Source organism: Diabrotica virgifera, chromosome 10 (genome assembly GCF_917563875.1).
Source record: "Diabrotica virgifera virgifera chromosome 10, PGI_DIABVI_V3a".
Classification (NCBI taxonomy): Eukaryota; Metazoa; Arthropoda; class Insecta; order Coleoptera; family Chrysomelidae; genus Diabrotica; species Diabrotica virgifera.
In genome coordinates, this window is record NC_065452.1 from 58,430,051 (window position 1) to 58,447,112 (window position 17,062).

Consider the following 17,062-nt stretch of genomic DNA (forward strand, 5'->3'; position numbering starts at 1 on the left):
CTTATGGTGAACAATTAGAGAGAACTAACAGTATCACCTACCTTGGTTGTAATCTAAATGAGAACTGGGACATGAGCAAAGAAATTAGAATGCGTATAGAGAAAACCAGGGCTGCATTCTTTAAGATAAAGAAACTTTTATGTGGAAACAACATTACTTTGTTATGAGAGATGTTATGTGTTCTCTATTCTTTTGTACGGTGTCGAAGGTTGGACTTTAACAGATACTCTTATCAAGATTTTGGAAGGCTTTGATATTTGGGTATACCGAAGAATCCTACGAATAAGTTGGGTGGATAGAGTTCGTAACGAAGTTGTTTTGCACCGGATGGGAAAAGTCACGGAAGTCGTCAGAACAGTTAAAAATCGAAAACTTGAATATTTTGGCCATGTTATGCGACACCCAGAGAGATATAATATACTCCATTTAATAATACAAGGCAAGGTAGACGGAAGAAGAGGGCCAGGTCGAAGAAGAACGTCATGGCCTAAAAACCTGAGAGAATAGTATAACAGATCCTCTGCATCCCTTTTCCGAGCTGCCGTTAACAACATTGCTATAGCCAATTTGATAGCCAACGTTCGATAATCGAGCACGGCACATGAGGAAGAAGAAGATGGACAAAACGTATTGTCGAGTAGAGGCCAAGACAAGAAGCATTACGGAGCATAGGACGGCCATCAACCAGCTGACTGACAACCTGAAGCGTGCTAGCAGTAACTGGATGCTAGCTGTACAAAACAAAGACAGATAGAGAAATTAGGGAGACCTATGTCCAGCAGTGGATGCGTACAGGTTTATGATAAAGACGATACATTGACTGACAGAGATGAGACGGAGTAGAGAGACTACATCAGTAGAATGTACGATGAGAGGATTGCCAAAATTACAAGGTCTGAAAAACTGGATACCTACATCGAGACCAATAATTGTGAGACCTCCAAAATGATGGTATAAAAGCTGGAAAGCAGAGTCACACTACTTAATTATTGTAGGAATGAATAGTACTAAATTAAGAAGAAGATATTTTAAATTATTAAAATTCAGCTTCAACTTTTATGTTAAAATATTGTTCGGTGAAAATGATTAGCCAAAACATTTACATTCATAGTCTACTCCACTTACATATTTTTGTAATGGCTCGTTAAAATCGAGACAGTAGATATGTTACAACCTTAACATATTTACTATATATTACACATTAAACTACTATATTTACAGTTTTAATACAGGGTGAGGCAGATAAAGGGCCTATTACACTCAAAAAAATTTAGTTCGTAATATTGATTAACAGTGATTATTGAATAGTATTTCGTTGTAACAACAATTTAATTTGTTGGTTCAACGAACTTTTAGACATTGACGAATGTATTTGGTTATTGTCACAATGATTGAATAATAATTGTGAAAATAACTAGAGTACATTAATCAATAACACTCAATTTATTCAGCCAATAACTTAGTTTCGTATATTTAATAAATAATGTTAATTGTGGCAGCAACTCACTTTCTTGATTTCGTACATGACAAGCAATTACCTTGGTTTGTTGTGACAACGTACAGATTTCATTAAAACAATGTACAAATGTTGTTAATATAGAGTAATATATGATTATTGTATAGATGTAAGCTGATTGTTGTGACAACGAATGCATTAATCAATCTACTATTGCGTTTAATACCCACAATCAATGAGTTCATTGTGACAATAATCGTAGTTGTTGAGACAATGAATGTTTTGCTGGACCATTTAAAATATAACGGCTTTTCCTTATCGTGATACTCCTAGCTTCTCTGTGTTACAATTGTTTAAGAAAGAATTCTTTGTTAAACAATGCTGTTACCTCTACCGAAGTGCCGAATAATAATTTAGTTCGTTTCCAAGTGTAGTCCGTAGTAAAAGGAAGTTTTCCTGTGTCTCTTATCGTGAGAAAACTAATTAGTATTTTTGAAAATTTAAACGCAGAATAAAATATTACAGTATTATCGAGGGTCTGAAGTCCCTGAGAACGTCTATAATGATTATTTTAATAAGTCACAGGGGTGAAAAAGAGAAAATTTAGTATCATTTTTAATTTCAAATATACCATTCAAAAGAAACTTTTTGTTTATTCTAAGGGACTTTTTGCCCTCGGTAATAATGCAATCTTTTATTCTGCGTTTAAATTTTTCACAAATACTTTAGTTTTCTCAGGATTCCAAAAAAATGAATGCGTTTAAAAAGAATTCGATCGAAATTTTGCACCTGCGCTCTCAAAAAGGATTAAAGTGTTATACACTTTTGGAATCACTATTTCAAACGCTTTTAAATGAGCTGTCATATGACGTACTTTCCCGTTTAAAAAAATCAAAGTTACGCCTGTCACCTGAAGAGGAATCGTGTAAAGTTCGAAACATTGATGTTATAATATACTTTGATTATTTTAAAAATCGACCTGTCCGAGCGTTTTGCTTATGTGCTAAAAATAAATAAGTTAATAAGGGGGTGGGGGGAGTGTAACACTTATTCCAGTGCACTGTATAAGTGAAATCATATGAGAAATCACACAGTGTAAAGTCCATTAGGTTAAGGACAAAAAAGGGGGACTTAAAAAATTATTATTAATCAATTAATATCATACAGTGGGCTAATGTATTCAGTAATTATTAATATAAAATACGTTCATAGTAGGAATGAACGAAACTGATTGTAAGAATGAATAGAATTGCTTGTAAAAAAACCGTATTTATTGTGAGAATGAACGGAATTAATTGTAACAATAAACGGAAATAATTGTAGAAATAAACGAAATACGTTAGGAGAAATAACACTGTTATTGACACAACGAATAGTCTTCGTCGGTCAATTAACGACGTTGTTGTTTCAATAAATAGTGTTCGTTGACTCAGTGAACAGAGTTCGTAATATCAATAAATAGTGTTCGTTGACTCAGTGAACAGAGTTCGTAATACCAATAAAGTGATATTATGGTATACATAATGAATGTTTATCCATTCAATAAACGTACTACATTGGCTCAACTAACGAAAATAATGAACTGATGAACATCGCTTTGTTGTTCCAATAAAACCAAGAATTGGACAAATTTTAAGTATTGCGTTTGTTGTCTGAATTAACATTTTTATTGATATTACATACCTTTTTCGTTGAGTGTAGAAATATCTCGAGAACTAAAGGCAACAGAATCATGAAAATTTGAATTAAGGGGTTTTGAAGAGTCATCTGTTTATTGAAAATATTTTCATCTATTTGCTACTTCCGGTTATACCGGAAGTTGCTTATAACTTCGTTTTTTAATGGGACAACCTGTATATTTTTACATTTTTGGATTCTCTTCGATGTCTTCTTTCTTAAAATATGAGGTTTTGTAATGTTATACAGCGTATTTTAAAAGATAATTTCGTTTTTTTATTAATTTTGTAGCAACATTGACATCCTGTAGAATTGTAGTAGTTTGACATCTAAAACTCTACTTACGTTCAAATGATTTTTAATATAGTCGATTTTTAATATAGTCTACTCTACTACATATTGTGAATAATCATTAGTATAGCTAAATTTTAATTTTAGTATAGAAACTCGGAATGAGTATGTATTTTCTGAGTTTTCTTAAATGGAACACCCTGTATTTTAGTATTGCAATATGATATTTTGTGGTACTTTTTTATTTCTTACGAATTCCCTATACCTAACTGCTTTAATTTGTGCTTAATTGTTAATCGCACCAACAATCTTAACTACGTAGGTATTTTGATAGCTAAACCATTATTGGTAATATTAAGGATCAGTCTGGATTAATATGTATTTATTTCTGAAAAATTATTTGTGATTAAATATTTTCACGGCCAACCTAATAAAATTTTACGTATTTTTTTGCAATTAATGTTTAGCTTGAATCACCAATAACTCACAAATTAAAGCAGTTAGGTATAGGGAATACCTATAAAATAAAAAAGTATCATGAAATATCATTTCATTACAAGACTAAAATACAGGGTGTTGTAAAAAAACCCTGTATACTAAAATTTCAAAATTGGCTATACTAATGATTCTTAACATAGACTATATTAAAAATCACTTGAACGTAAGCAGAGTTTTTAATATCAAACTATTACAATTCTACAAGGTGTGAATGTTGCTACAAAATTAATAAAACACGTAAATATCTCTTAAAATACCCTGTATAATATTACAAAACCTCATATTTTAAGAAAAAAAACGAAGATTACGAACATTAAAAAAAACAAGTTATAAGCAACTTCCGGTATAACCGGAAGTTGAAAAGATATGAAAATATTTTCATTTAATAAATCATCCTTCAAAACCCCTTTATTCCAATTTTCATGATTTTGTTGCCTTTAGTTCTCGAGATATTTCTAATAGGCCAGTTATCTGCCTCACCCTATATTATTTTAAACCGTGTTTATATTCAAAAGCAACAAATTCTCTAGGATGACATAATAATGAAAATAGAAGGAAGCCAATAATTTTTGGAAGCAATAATTGACAAAATCTACTACCTACAAAAATATCTTGTATTCAAAACATCAGATCTACTGCCATGAGGTTATATTTAATTAATTTGCTGACGAACATGAAAATATCCTCGGCTATGTTTAATAATAGCCATCACTTTTAATACAATCATTTCAGATTTAGATGTATCTAATTCTGGTATATCGCGAGAAATAATTCGATAGTGTCACTGCATCTGCAACCGAAACTTCAAAATAATTGTAAACGTGAACAACAGTGGCGCACCTAGAATTTTTCTATGGGGGGAGGGGGTTGGCTTGGACACCGAAATTTTTTTTATGCTACTTTCATTTTGAGTCCTTAAAATTGGACTTTTAGTTTAATTTAAAGTACTAAAGTACAATTTCTTAAATAAGTCTTCAGTATTTTCAGCGATGAAATTGACCTTTCACATGTACGGTGGCCTTTCACATGTTACAAGTAAGGTGGCCATTATTAGCAGTAAATTATAGACCAGAGGAAATAAGTTCTTGTTACAAATATCAAGAGCTTCAAGGGCATTTTTTGGGGTCGGTTCAAGTTTGAAATCTTTTGTGAAATTGTTTTTAAAGTATGATTTCTCCTTTTATGTTTGTGTCATCAAGTCCATAAAAATCTACTAGACTTTGAAACGATTTGCCTATCGTTTTTATCATACTGTACACTTAGTAAGTCCTGAAGCCGTTTTCAAATCTCTTTCTGTGCCGCAAACCTATGTGGATTGTATATCCCCTCCCCCCATTGGTGCGCCACTGAGTGACGTAACTGTATGCCACGGGTCTGTATTTGTACATTCAAAAGAAGAGGATCAATTTTAGAACAAAATGAAAAGCACTTATGGTGGAGTTAAAAAAACTCATAAAAGATATTAACCTAATGAGGTATATGTTCACTGTGCTGCTCATAACTCAAATCTAGTACTTAATGATGCATTAAGAGATGTTATTAATATGCAAGATGTTACTGAAACATCTTAACAAATTTTGTTGGCCATAGTATCAAGAGATCGAATTCTTTTATCAAGTTTTAGATCTGATAAAAAGGGAGTATTTAACTTCATAACATTAAAAACCATTGAAACTTACTACAATGGGCAGGATTTTTTTATGGTATTTTTTCTTTAAAACTTCTGTTTATTGAAGCCCAAAACGGGTTAACGAAAACGATTGTGTTAAATCGGTTAAATTGCAAATCAGATGAAAGAAATGAAGCTATTTCACTCAAGAAGAAAATTGAGAACTACCATTGTATTATGTTACAGGATTTTCACTGAAAATTCCATAAAAAGAAGCAAATACTGTAGCATTTTGACAAACTTTTGCGAATATGATCATTTTCAAGACCCAGAAAGTTTGTTCAAAGTGAACATACTTTATCGAGTATTGGACATCATTATTAATCAACTGAAATCGCGGTTCCTTCATAGATTCATAGTTAACTTCAATAAAGTCATTATTCACGTTTGAAAAATAAGTAATTACTTTACTGAGTTCATTAAGGAGTCAAGGGGGAAAAATCTACTCACCAAAGCAACAACACTGTCAATCGCTCTGTTGAACTTATCACATAATGATTTCATACTATCATAGCTCTGAGTGTCATAGTTGCAAAGAATGTTGTTCTCTAATGGCAGTTTTAATTCAGGAAGATCTTCGCAAACCCATCTGAAACAAAAGAAAAAAAGTTAGAAACAACCAAACAACCAAACTACACATTAAAAACCAAAAAGATTGTTCTTCTGAAAGAACTAGGTTATTAACACATGCAAATTTAAACAAAACCTAAAAAACCCTAGTTCTTTATTTGTTTGTATGCTATAGATATGCTATAGGCACAGTATAAAGAGGGAACCTCTATATACTGTGCTATAGGTATGCTATATTGTATGCTATAAGTATGCTAGATATTCGTTATGTTTAAAATTAATTATTGTTGCATTTTCAAATTAAATGTTAAAAAAAAGTGGTTTTAATAATTCTTTCAAAAATTATTAAAAGTACATACTGGTTGTACCCTAGTTCTTTATTTGTTTGTATGCTATAGGTATGCTAGATATTCGTTATGTTTAAAATTAATTATTGTTGCATTTTCAAATTAAATGTTAAAAAAAAACAAGTACTTTTAATAATTTTTAAAAGAATCATTAAAACCACTTGTTTTTGTAACATTTAATTTGAAAATGCAACAATAATTAATTTTAAACATAACGAATATCTAATGTATTCTCGCGATATTTGATTACATTCCTCCTGTACAGCAATCTAAATTGTCATTGAATTAGGAGCAGGAATTAATGCTCATACATTTCTTTTCAGTTTGTCTCATATAAATGTTCTCTATGAGATTTGCGGCAGGACTATTTGCTAGCCACTCAAGCGCTGCAATCTCTATCTACATCGTCAAGGAATTGGATCACTGATCTTGCTGCATGAACTCATGCATTAACATGCATTAGCCAACAAAGCGGGTATAAGGTAAAACATCTTCAATAATATTCAATAATACTAGTCAAAATTCCCTTTTAAATTTACATCAATAGATTCTTCCTATAATATAATCAAACCGTCTTCAAAGGTCAAGATTCTTTGCAAGATTATATGGACAGGAATTTATAGACACCAATTTTATTCGAAATGCAAAACATGAATATACCAGCAATACTGATTATTAGCGAAAATGACAATAGATAACGCTCTAACAGAAGCTAGAATAGACGAAGCAAATACAGAAACAATTAATATAGAAGTAGGGATTCGACAAGGTGACAATCTGGCTACAACACTTTTTAACATAGCACTGAACGGGATAAGCTGACGACATGATATAGCTGCAAGAGACGCACTTATGACCCTGATTGAAGAAGCGAAACTTAGAGGACTAATAAAAATGAAGAAAAGACGAAGTATATGCTAATCTCAAGGAAAAATTGTAACAGATAATATGTATAAAGGATTGAACGATGTAATATTCCAAAAATTAGGGAGATGTAAGTATAGAGGGGTAACAATAGACAGCTCAAGACAGGAGCGAGAGAAACTGAGAGAGTAAAAGCGGGCAATAGAGCATATTGAAAATATCAAAAACTACTAAAAGAGAGATATATCAGCAAAATACGATAACATGAAAATATATAAAACAGCAATCTGACCTGTCATAACCTATGCAGCATAGACAATGTGCTTGACTAATAGAGACGAAGAAAAGCTAAGAATAATAGAAAGGAAGATCCTTAGAAGAATATTGGAGCAAAACAATCCAATACGAGAGTTTAAACGATATATGTTAACGAGATAAATAATCAGATAAATGGAGAAGATATAGCCAGATGTATAAGGGCTCAAAGATTGAAATGGCTCAGGCATGTGCTAAGACAAAAACCTATAAGTACAGGACCCAGAGGGAGACCAAAATGCAGATAGGTAGATCAGGTTCGAGAAGATTTCAACAGAATGAAGATACCTAACTGTTTTTTTTTTGTTTACAGAAAAACAAAGTTGTTGTTTATGGAATTTGCCCAATTATAACTGAAGGGATGGAAGCTGCATTACAAAAAGTATTTTTACAATTATTATCAATAAGAATATTGAAATTAAGATTCAACTTTGTGGTAAAGGTATTGAGAGAGACAAAAACGAGATTTTTAAATTACCAAATCAACTACGAAACATTCATACGTCGTTATGGCACGTTTTCAAAAAGTAAAAACGACTAAAAAGAAAAAATAATGCAACAAAAGTCAGTGCCGGATTAACCATTAGGCGTACTAGGCGGCCACCTAGGGCCCGGGCGCTTGACGGGGCCCGCATCCCACACAAATGCTTTAATTAATATTGAATTATTTAAGCAGTAATTTAATAAAAATTTAAAATGTTAAAAAAATCAAATAGGGCAACCTGAGAAAAAAAAAGAGAATGGTTAATTTATGATTTCCAATCAAACTCAGTTTTTTGCTTTGTCTTCTGTCAAATATCAGGAAAATACAACCGACTTCAAGACAAATTAAGCAGTTATCTTCAAAGGCATTTTTATATTCCATGTTCTAATCATTCCCTCGATTTGGTAATCAATTTTGCAAGCAAATTTTGCTTAGAACCTGGTAATTATTTTGGTATGGTACGTTTTTTTTTTCAATTTCTACCCACCGTTGGGCCTTATAGTCCATTCACTCACGGTAAAATATTGCAAAACCTCCGAAGAACCTTTGGATTTGAAACATTGACATGAAATTTGCTATAAGCATAGTTAGCATGTCAAAGAAAAAAGTGATATTGTGCCAATGTGTGTTTTTGCTCTACGGTTGAGTCCACCCCTTCTCGGGGGTGAAAAAATATACCGTCAAAATACGTCCGGAACTGACTAATTCTAAGCAACTTTTGTTCAATAGAGTTTTTTCATCAAGTCAATACATTTCGAGTTATTTGCAAGTGAATGTCTTAATTTTTCAACAAAAAATAACACGTTTTTAGACGGTTTTTCGCAAATAACTCAAAAAGTAAGTATTTTATCGAAAAAATATTCTTAGCAAAAATATAGCTTTTAAAAAAATCGAACACATGGTGTATGTGTGCAGTCTGTAGATCCGGTAGAAGCAGAGTTGTATCTAATGAAAAGTAGGTTCTTATTCGTCTTATTCCAAATCAAATATTTCAACGTGAAATAATAAAAAAAAATGAAGCACTTTTCATGGAAAACTCATAATAACTTGTTTAAATGTTTAAAAAAGCATTATTCTTGGTTTTTAAAAAAATTTCTAGCATAAAAAGTAAGAAAGATACGGTCAGAATAAAGTTGATCCCATTTTTTGGGTAAAAAAAAACTGGTGAAAATAACCCCCTAATTAGCATCCCAAATGAAATTATTCCTTACCGCTTCACAAGCTACTTTACTTATGTATTGTTTATATGCTCTGTGAGTTTTATCGGTATAAAGTGCTTATCTATAAAAGGGCTGTAGTAGAAAGAGCTTGAACAAGTCACTAATCACGAGTGTATGCCATTTTTTTTATTTGGGTTAATGCCTCGACAACAACTAATGGCCATTGGCATGGTACAGTGGATTTTTCCAATCAGGTACATACCTAGTGTAATGGGTAGTGTGTGTGTTGAGTAAATGTCTTGTTACTTAGCAAAGTCGTCATTGTTCTTGCAGAGACGCTAATTGTATCCGAACGTCTGCGGTCTCTCCTGTGAGTACCGATCCCACAAAGATAGAAACTATTTTCATTTATTAATTTTTAATAAATTAAAAATTCTCTACCCAGGGTATGCAAATTTTGAACAGTCATATCTTAACCAATTTTTATCTTCCAAAAAGGCAAAAATCTGAAATTTTCAGAAATGCAAAACCTACATTTTTTTACTCTTTAAGTTTTTGGGTACCACTTATAATTTTTAAGGTATTTTGAAAAAAAAGCAATTTTTTTTTCAAAATTTCAAAAAATTTGTTTTACTTTAAATCCTAATATTTTGAAATATAAGCACTGTGAACCGGTGAAACTTACAGATCATATAAATAATATACTTACAAGTTTTTTCAAGATTTTCATAAATTTTCAAGATTTTTTTGCCAAAAAAAGTAACCAACATTATTTTAAGCTTTACTTGCTTAATTTTGATACTTGAAACTTGTTAAAAAAAACAAAAATAAAACTTTTTTAACACTTTAAAAAAGTTGTGATGATTTTTCACCGAAAAGTACTTCATTTTTCGGTTATTTACGTTGAAATATTTTATGTGGAATTTGTCGAATAAGAATCTACTTTTCATTAGCTCCAGTTCTGCTTATACTGGGTCTACATACTTCATACATACACCTTTTTTTTATTTAATTTTGTATACGCTATATTTATTTTATAAAATACTTAATTTTGTAGTTATTTGCGAAAAACCGTCTAAAAACGTGTTTTTCTTTGTTGAAAAATGAACATATTCACTCGCAGATAACTCAAAAAGTATTGATTTAGTGAAAAAACTCGATAGAACAAAAGTTACTTAGAATTAATCAGTTTATCTATTTCCGCACTTATTTTGAATGTAAGTTTCACCCCCGAAGGGGGTGATAAACTCATACCCAGGGCAAAATCACATATCGACAAAATATCCCTTTTTTTCTTTGGCATATTAGCTATGGACTATTAATGAGAAGTTGTTGCGAAATGTAAAAAAAGAAAAATGATATTTTTTACATTGTTGTAATAACATAAATATCTGTAAATTTGTTTTAAGTAAATGGTCGCTATAAAGGGGCTTACTTCTTATGGCCGCCTAGGGCCCCATGATGCCTTAAACCGTCACTGACAAAAGTGTAGATACATTTAAATGAGGATGCTTTAAAATGTACATAGGTGAATATGAAAACATGCACTTTATTGGAAGAACTAACTACCCAAGGAGAACCCAAAGGATTAGAAGAAGTTTTGAAGACAATAATTATTGTTTTTGGTCTGTATTGAAAAACAAACAAAAACAAGAAAGCATCAACATAAACAATCAAATTGTTATGTCAACGCCTTATAATGGATGGAATTATTACATTATAAAGAAAAACAAATGACGGGAAAATAAATGCGAATAGATAGACCAAAAATGATAAGGAGATCTAAAAGTTCGGAAGCCTGGACAACATCCACTACGAAATTAAGGTGAAATTAAAATAAAATTAAGGAATTAAACAGAAAAATAATGAGTAGACTACTTTACACAACTTCCAAATATAGACTTACAACTTCTATTGTAAGAGCTGTCCAGTCAGGAATAATATCTTCTGTTTGCTTTTCTTTTTTTTTTCTTCTGTAACTGAATTGTTTCCGAATCAGCAAGAAACTCATAGTTGCCGTAGATATGTGTCATCCCATAGGCGAAGCAATAAAGCACTAAAATCGGCCTTACCTCCGAAAAAAAAAGGACAAGACGGATCTTAATAATTCTTATTGCATTCGATTCATGAATGCGCCAGGAAACTTTGTGACCCCGAGCCATGATATAATATTGAAACACTGCATACAAAAAATGCATTCTTACAGTGCATCTCAAACAGACAAAAAAAATTCAGAACTCGTTAATTATCAGCGGAAATGAGTTCAATTTTGTTACTCGGGGGGTTTTTAGGGTCGCTGAAAACGAATATGACGTTGAAAGTGATTTCCGGAGTACCTGGTACCCAGGGTACCTACTGTTTACCTCGTTTTCTGGAGTTTTCGGCAAATTTATTAAAAAATTAGTCAAAATTCATTACTCGGGGAGTACTGAACTTTTCCTCGTTAGTCTTTCCGTATGTTTGGGCTCTCTCTTTTACCTGCAGGTGTATTGGTGGTACCCCAGCTATAACTTGTAGGGCCACCGTCGAGGTCGTTCTGTAGGCGCACACAACCCTTAATAGGGCTTTTCTTTGGGCTTTCTCTAAGATGTTTTTGTAATAGAAACGATCTGGAGAAAAATAGAAACGATCTGGAAAATAGAAACGATCTGGAGATATTTAAGAAAAACTAATTACCAGACGCCATCTTCAAATAGCTCTAGCTCCTTTAGGAAGCATTTTCGGACAAGATGAATTGGGTTTAAATTGTCTTAGGAATCTCTTGTCTTCGTTTGTCGGTAGAATTTATTACGTAACAGGGTAGAACCCTGTATAATATAATAGGCAATTTCAACTACCTATTCTCAAATTTTCATCCTTATTTTTTTTTTGCGACAGATTGTGCTTTGATCGGGCTAAAAGGCCATGTTTGTTTATTTCCTTGATAACTCATAAGTCACGTTCAGGTCTCAGTTTAAACTCAACAAAAACATGTGTTTACAAAAACTAAAAAACTTCGGTCGAAAGAGGTCGACATTGCAAAGAGCACGTTCTCCGCCATACTTAAAGTTTAAGATACGATTTTAGCGTATTCGAACCAGTATTTCGGTCGAAATCTGCTGAGTTTCAAGTTTCAAAGTTAAATCGCACCAAGATGGTTAAATTTTTAATTAAAAAAATTGAAGATGGTTATATTTTACGACAGATCGACATACTTCAGACAATAATTTTTGTAAAAAACCTTGGTAGTCGAAGCACTAAAGCACTGAACCTCCGAAAAAAAAAGGACAAAACGGATCTTAATAATTAATTTTGCATTCGATTCGTGAATGGGCCAGGAAACTCTGTGACCCTGAGCCATGATATAATATTGAAAAACTGCATACAAAAAATGCATTCTTAAAGTGCATCTCAAACAGACAATAAAAAAATTCAAAACTCATCAATTATCGGCGGAAATGAGTTCAATTTTGTTACTCGGGAGGTTTTTGGGGTCGCTGAAAACGAATATGATATCTCCGGCGTACCTGGTGCCCAGGGTACCTACTGTTTACCGCGTCTTGTGGGGTTTTCGGCAAATTCACTAAAAAATTAGTCAAAAATCATTATTCAAGCGTTTTTGGGGTTACTAACGACGAATATGACATCGGAAGTGATTTCCGGACTACCTGGTGCCCAGGGTACCAACTGCTGACCTCGTCTTGTGGAGTTTCCTCAAAAAAAAATTATTAAAAATTAGTCAAAAATAATCACTCGGGGGTTTTTGGGGTCGCTAACGACGAATATACCATCAGAAGTGATCTACGGAGTACCTGGTACCCAGGGTACCTAATGTTTTCTGGAGTTTTCGGTAAATTCATTAAAAAATTAGTGAAAATTCATTACTCGGGGAGGTTTTTGGGGTCTCTGACGACGAATATGACATCGGACGTGATCTCCGGAGTACCTGATGCCCAGGGTACCTACTTCTTCTGGAGTTTTCGGCAAATTCATTAAAAAATTAGTGAAAATTCATTACTCGGGGAGGTTTTTGGGGTCTTTGAAGACGAATATGACATCGGAAGTGATCTCCGGAGTACCTGGTGTCCAGGGTACCTACTGTTTATCTCGTGACTAATGATTTTTGACTAATTTTTAATGAATTTGCCGAAAACTCTAGAAGACGAGGTAAACAGTAGATACCCTGGACAGCAGGTACTCCGGAGATCATTTCCAATGTCATATTCGTCGAAAGACACCCCAAAAACTCCCCGAGTAATGAATTTTGACTAATTTTTTAATAAATTTGCCGAAAACTCCAGAAAACGAGGTAAACAGTAGGTACCCTGGGTACCAGGTACTCCGGAAATCACTTTCAACGTCATATTCGTTTTCAGCGACCCTAAAAACCCCCCGAGTAACAAAATTGAACTCATTTCCGCTGATAATTAACGAGTTCTGAATTTTTTTGTCTGTTTGAGATGCACTGTAAGAATGCATTTTTTGTATGCAGTGTTTCAATATTATATCATGGCTCGGGGTCACAAAGTTTCCTGGCGCATTCATGAATCGAATGCAATAAGAATTATTAAGATCCGTCTTGTCCTTTTTTTTTCGGAGGTAAGGCCGATTTTAGTGCTTTATTGCTTCGCCTATGGGATGACATATCTACGGCAACTATGAGTTTCTTGCTGATTCGGAAACAATTCAGTTACAGAAGAAAAAAAAAAGAAAAGCAAACAGAAGATATTATTCCTGACTGGACAGCTCTTACAATAGAAGTTGTAAGTCTATATTTGGAAGTTGTGTAAAGTAGTCTACTCATTATTTTTCTGTTTAATTCCTTAATTTTATTTTAATTTCACCTTAATTTCGTAGTGGATGTTGTCCAGGCTTCCGAACTTTTAGATCTCCTTATCATTTTTGGTCTATCTATTCGCATTTATTTTCCCGTCATTTGTTTTTCTTTGTAATGTAATAATTCCATCCATTATAAGGCGTTGACATAACAATTTGATTGTTTATGTTGATGCTTTCTTGTTTTTGTTTGTTTTTCAATACAGACCAAAAACAATAATTATTGTCTTCAAAACTTCTTCTAATCCTTTGGGTTCTCCTTGGGTAGTTAGTTCTTCCAATAAAGTGCATGTTTTCATATTCGCCTATGTACATTTTAAAGCATCCTCATCTAAATGTATCTACACTTTTGTCAGTGACGGTTTAAGGCATCATGGGGCCCTAGGCGGCCATAAGAAGTAAGCCCCTTTATAGCGACCATTTACTTAAAACAAATTTACAGATATTTATGTTATTACAACAATGTAAAAAATATCATTTTTCTTTTTTTACATTTCGCAACAACTTCTCATTAATAGTCCATAGCTAATATGCCAAAGAAAAAAAGGGATATTTTGTCGATATGTGATTTTGCCCTGGGTATGAGTTTTTCACCCCCTTCGGGGGTGAAACTTACATTCAAAATAAGTGCGGAAATAGATAAACTGATTAATTCTAAGTAACTTTTGTTCTATCGAGTTTTTCACTAAATCAATACTTTTTGAGTTATCTGCGAGTGAATATGTTCATTTTTCAACAAAGAAAAACACGTTTTTAGACGGTTTTTCGCAAATAACTACAAAATTAAGTATTTTATCGAAAGAATATTCATGTAAAAAATATAGCGTATACAAAATTAAATAAAAAAAAGGTGTATGTATGAAGTATGCAGACCCAGTATAAGCAGAACTGGAGCTAATGAAAAGTAGATTCTTATTCGACAAATTCCACAAAATATTTCAACGTAAATAACCAAAAAATGAAGTACTTTTCGGTGAAAAATCATCACAACTTTTTTAAAGTGTTAAAAAAGTTTTATTTTTGTTTTTTTTAACAAGTTTCAAGTATCAAAATTAAGCAAGTAAAGCTTAAAATAATGTTGGTTACTTTTTTTGGCAAAAAAATCTTGAAAATTTATGAAAATCTTGAAAAAACTTGTAAGTATATTATTTATATGATCTGTAAGTTTCACCGGTTCACAGTGCTTATATTTCAAAATATTAGGATTTAAAGTAAAACAAATTTTTTGAAATTTTGAAAAAAAAATTGCTTTTTTTTCAAAATACCTTAAAAATTATAAGTGGTACCCAAAAACTTAAAGAGTAAAAAAATGTAGGTTTTGCATTTCTGAAAATTTCAGATTTTTGCCTTTTTGGAAGATAAAAATTGGTTAAGATATGACTGTTCAAAATTTGCATACCCTGGGTAGAGAATTTTTAATTTATTAAAAATTAATAAATGAAAATAGTTTCTATCCTTGTGGGATCGGTACTCACAGGAGAGACCGCAGACGTTCGGATACAATTAGCGTCTCTGCAAGAACAATGACGACTTTGCTAAGTAACAAGACATTTACTCAACACACACACTACCCATTACACTAGGTATGTACCTGATTGGAAAAATCCACTGTACCATGCCAATGGCCATTAGTTGTTGTCGAGGCATTAACCCAAATAAAAAAAATGGCATACACTCGTGATTAGTGACTTGTTCAAGCTCTTTCTACTACAGCCCTTTTATAGATAAGCACTTTATACCGATAAAACTCACAGAGCATATAAACAATACATAAGTAAAGTAGCTTGTGAAGCGGTAAGGAATAATTTCATTTGGGATGCTAATTAGGGGGTTATTTTCACCAGTTTTTTTTTACCCAAAAAATGGGATCAACTTTATTCTGACCGTATCTTTCTTACTTTTTATGCTAGAAATTTTTTTAAAAACCAAGAATAATGCTTTTTTAAACATTTAAACAAGTTATTATGAGTTTTCCATGAAAAGTGCTTCATTTTTTTTTATTATTTCACGTTGAAATATTCGATTTGGAATAAGACGAATAAGAACCTACTTTTCATTAGATACAACTCTGCTTCTACTGGATCTACAGACTGCACACATACACCATGTGTTCGATTTTTTTAAAAGCTATATTTTTGCTAAGAATATTTTTTCGATAAAATACTTTTTGAGTTATTTGCGAAAAACCGTCTAAAAACGTGTTATTTTTTGTTGAAAAATTAAGACATTCACTTGCAAATAACTCGAAATGTATTGACTTGATGAAAAAACTCTATTGAACAAAAGTTGCTTAGAATTAGTCAGTTCCGGACGTATTTTGACGGTATATTTTTTCACCCCCGAGAAGGGGTGGACTCAACCGTAGAGCAAAAACACACATTGGCACAATATCACTTTTTTCTTTGACATGCTAACTATGCTTATAGCAAATTTCATGTCAATGTTTCAAATCCAAAGGTTCTTCGGAGGTTTTGCAATATTCTTAATAAGCTCGGTTTCTGATGATGCGTGAGTTTCTTTGAGTATTTTTGAAAGAAATTCAGATTTTGATCTACTAATTCCCTCTATGTTTATTTGACATATACGGAGGGTTGGTCCGATACGTCTCGTCAAATGGTGTTGATAAACACCTTTGTAGTTTTCCATATTCCTATATGGAGATTCCTTTCCTTGCTTTTCTTTATCGTACTGGTTGCCAGGAGAGCTTAGCGGCTAGTTTGGCGTCCAAAAATTGATAGACCATTTAGCGTTACCCAGGGTGCACCACGTGGAGGCGATCTATCACTACACCCCTTTGACCAAGTGCTGTCCTTAACTACATTCATCGAAGCTGGCTTTGAAAGACGTGAAAAATCTGCCATAACATTTATAGACCTTACGGCTGCCTATGACACTGTGTGGAGAGAGGGTCTTATT

General features: G+C 32.6%; 1 protein-coding gene across 4 annotated transcripts in view; it reads right to left on the reverse strand.

The window, feature by feature from the left end:
• The window catches only part of LOC114344922 (histone-lysine N-methyltransferase, H3 lysine-79 specific), a 209,872-nt gene that overhangs the window by 54,769 nt on the left and 138,041 nt on the right, over positions 1 to 17,062 (reverse strand). For all 4 annotated transcript variants that reach the window (XM_050641439.1, XM_050641438.1, XM_050641440.1 and 1 more), the window contains exon 3: positions 6,042 to 6,180. In XM_050641439.1, coding sequence (XP_050497396.1) covers positions 6,042 to 6,180 — 139 coding nt within the window. The remainder of the gene's footprint in view (positions 1 to 6,041; positions 6,181 to 17,062) is intronic.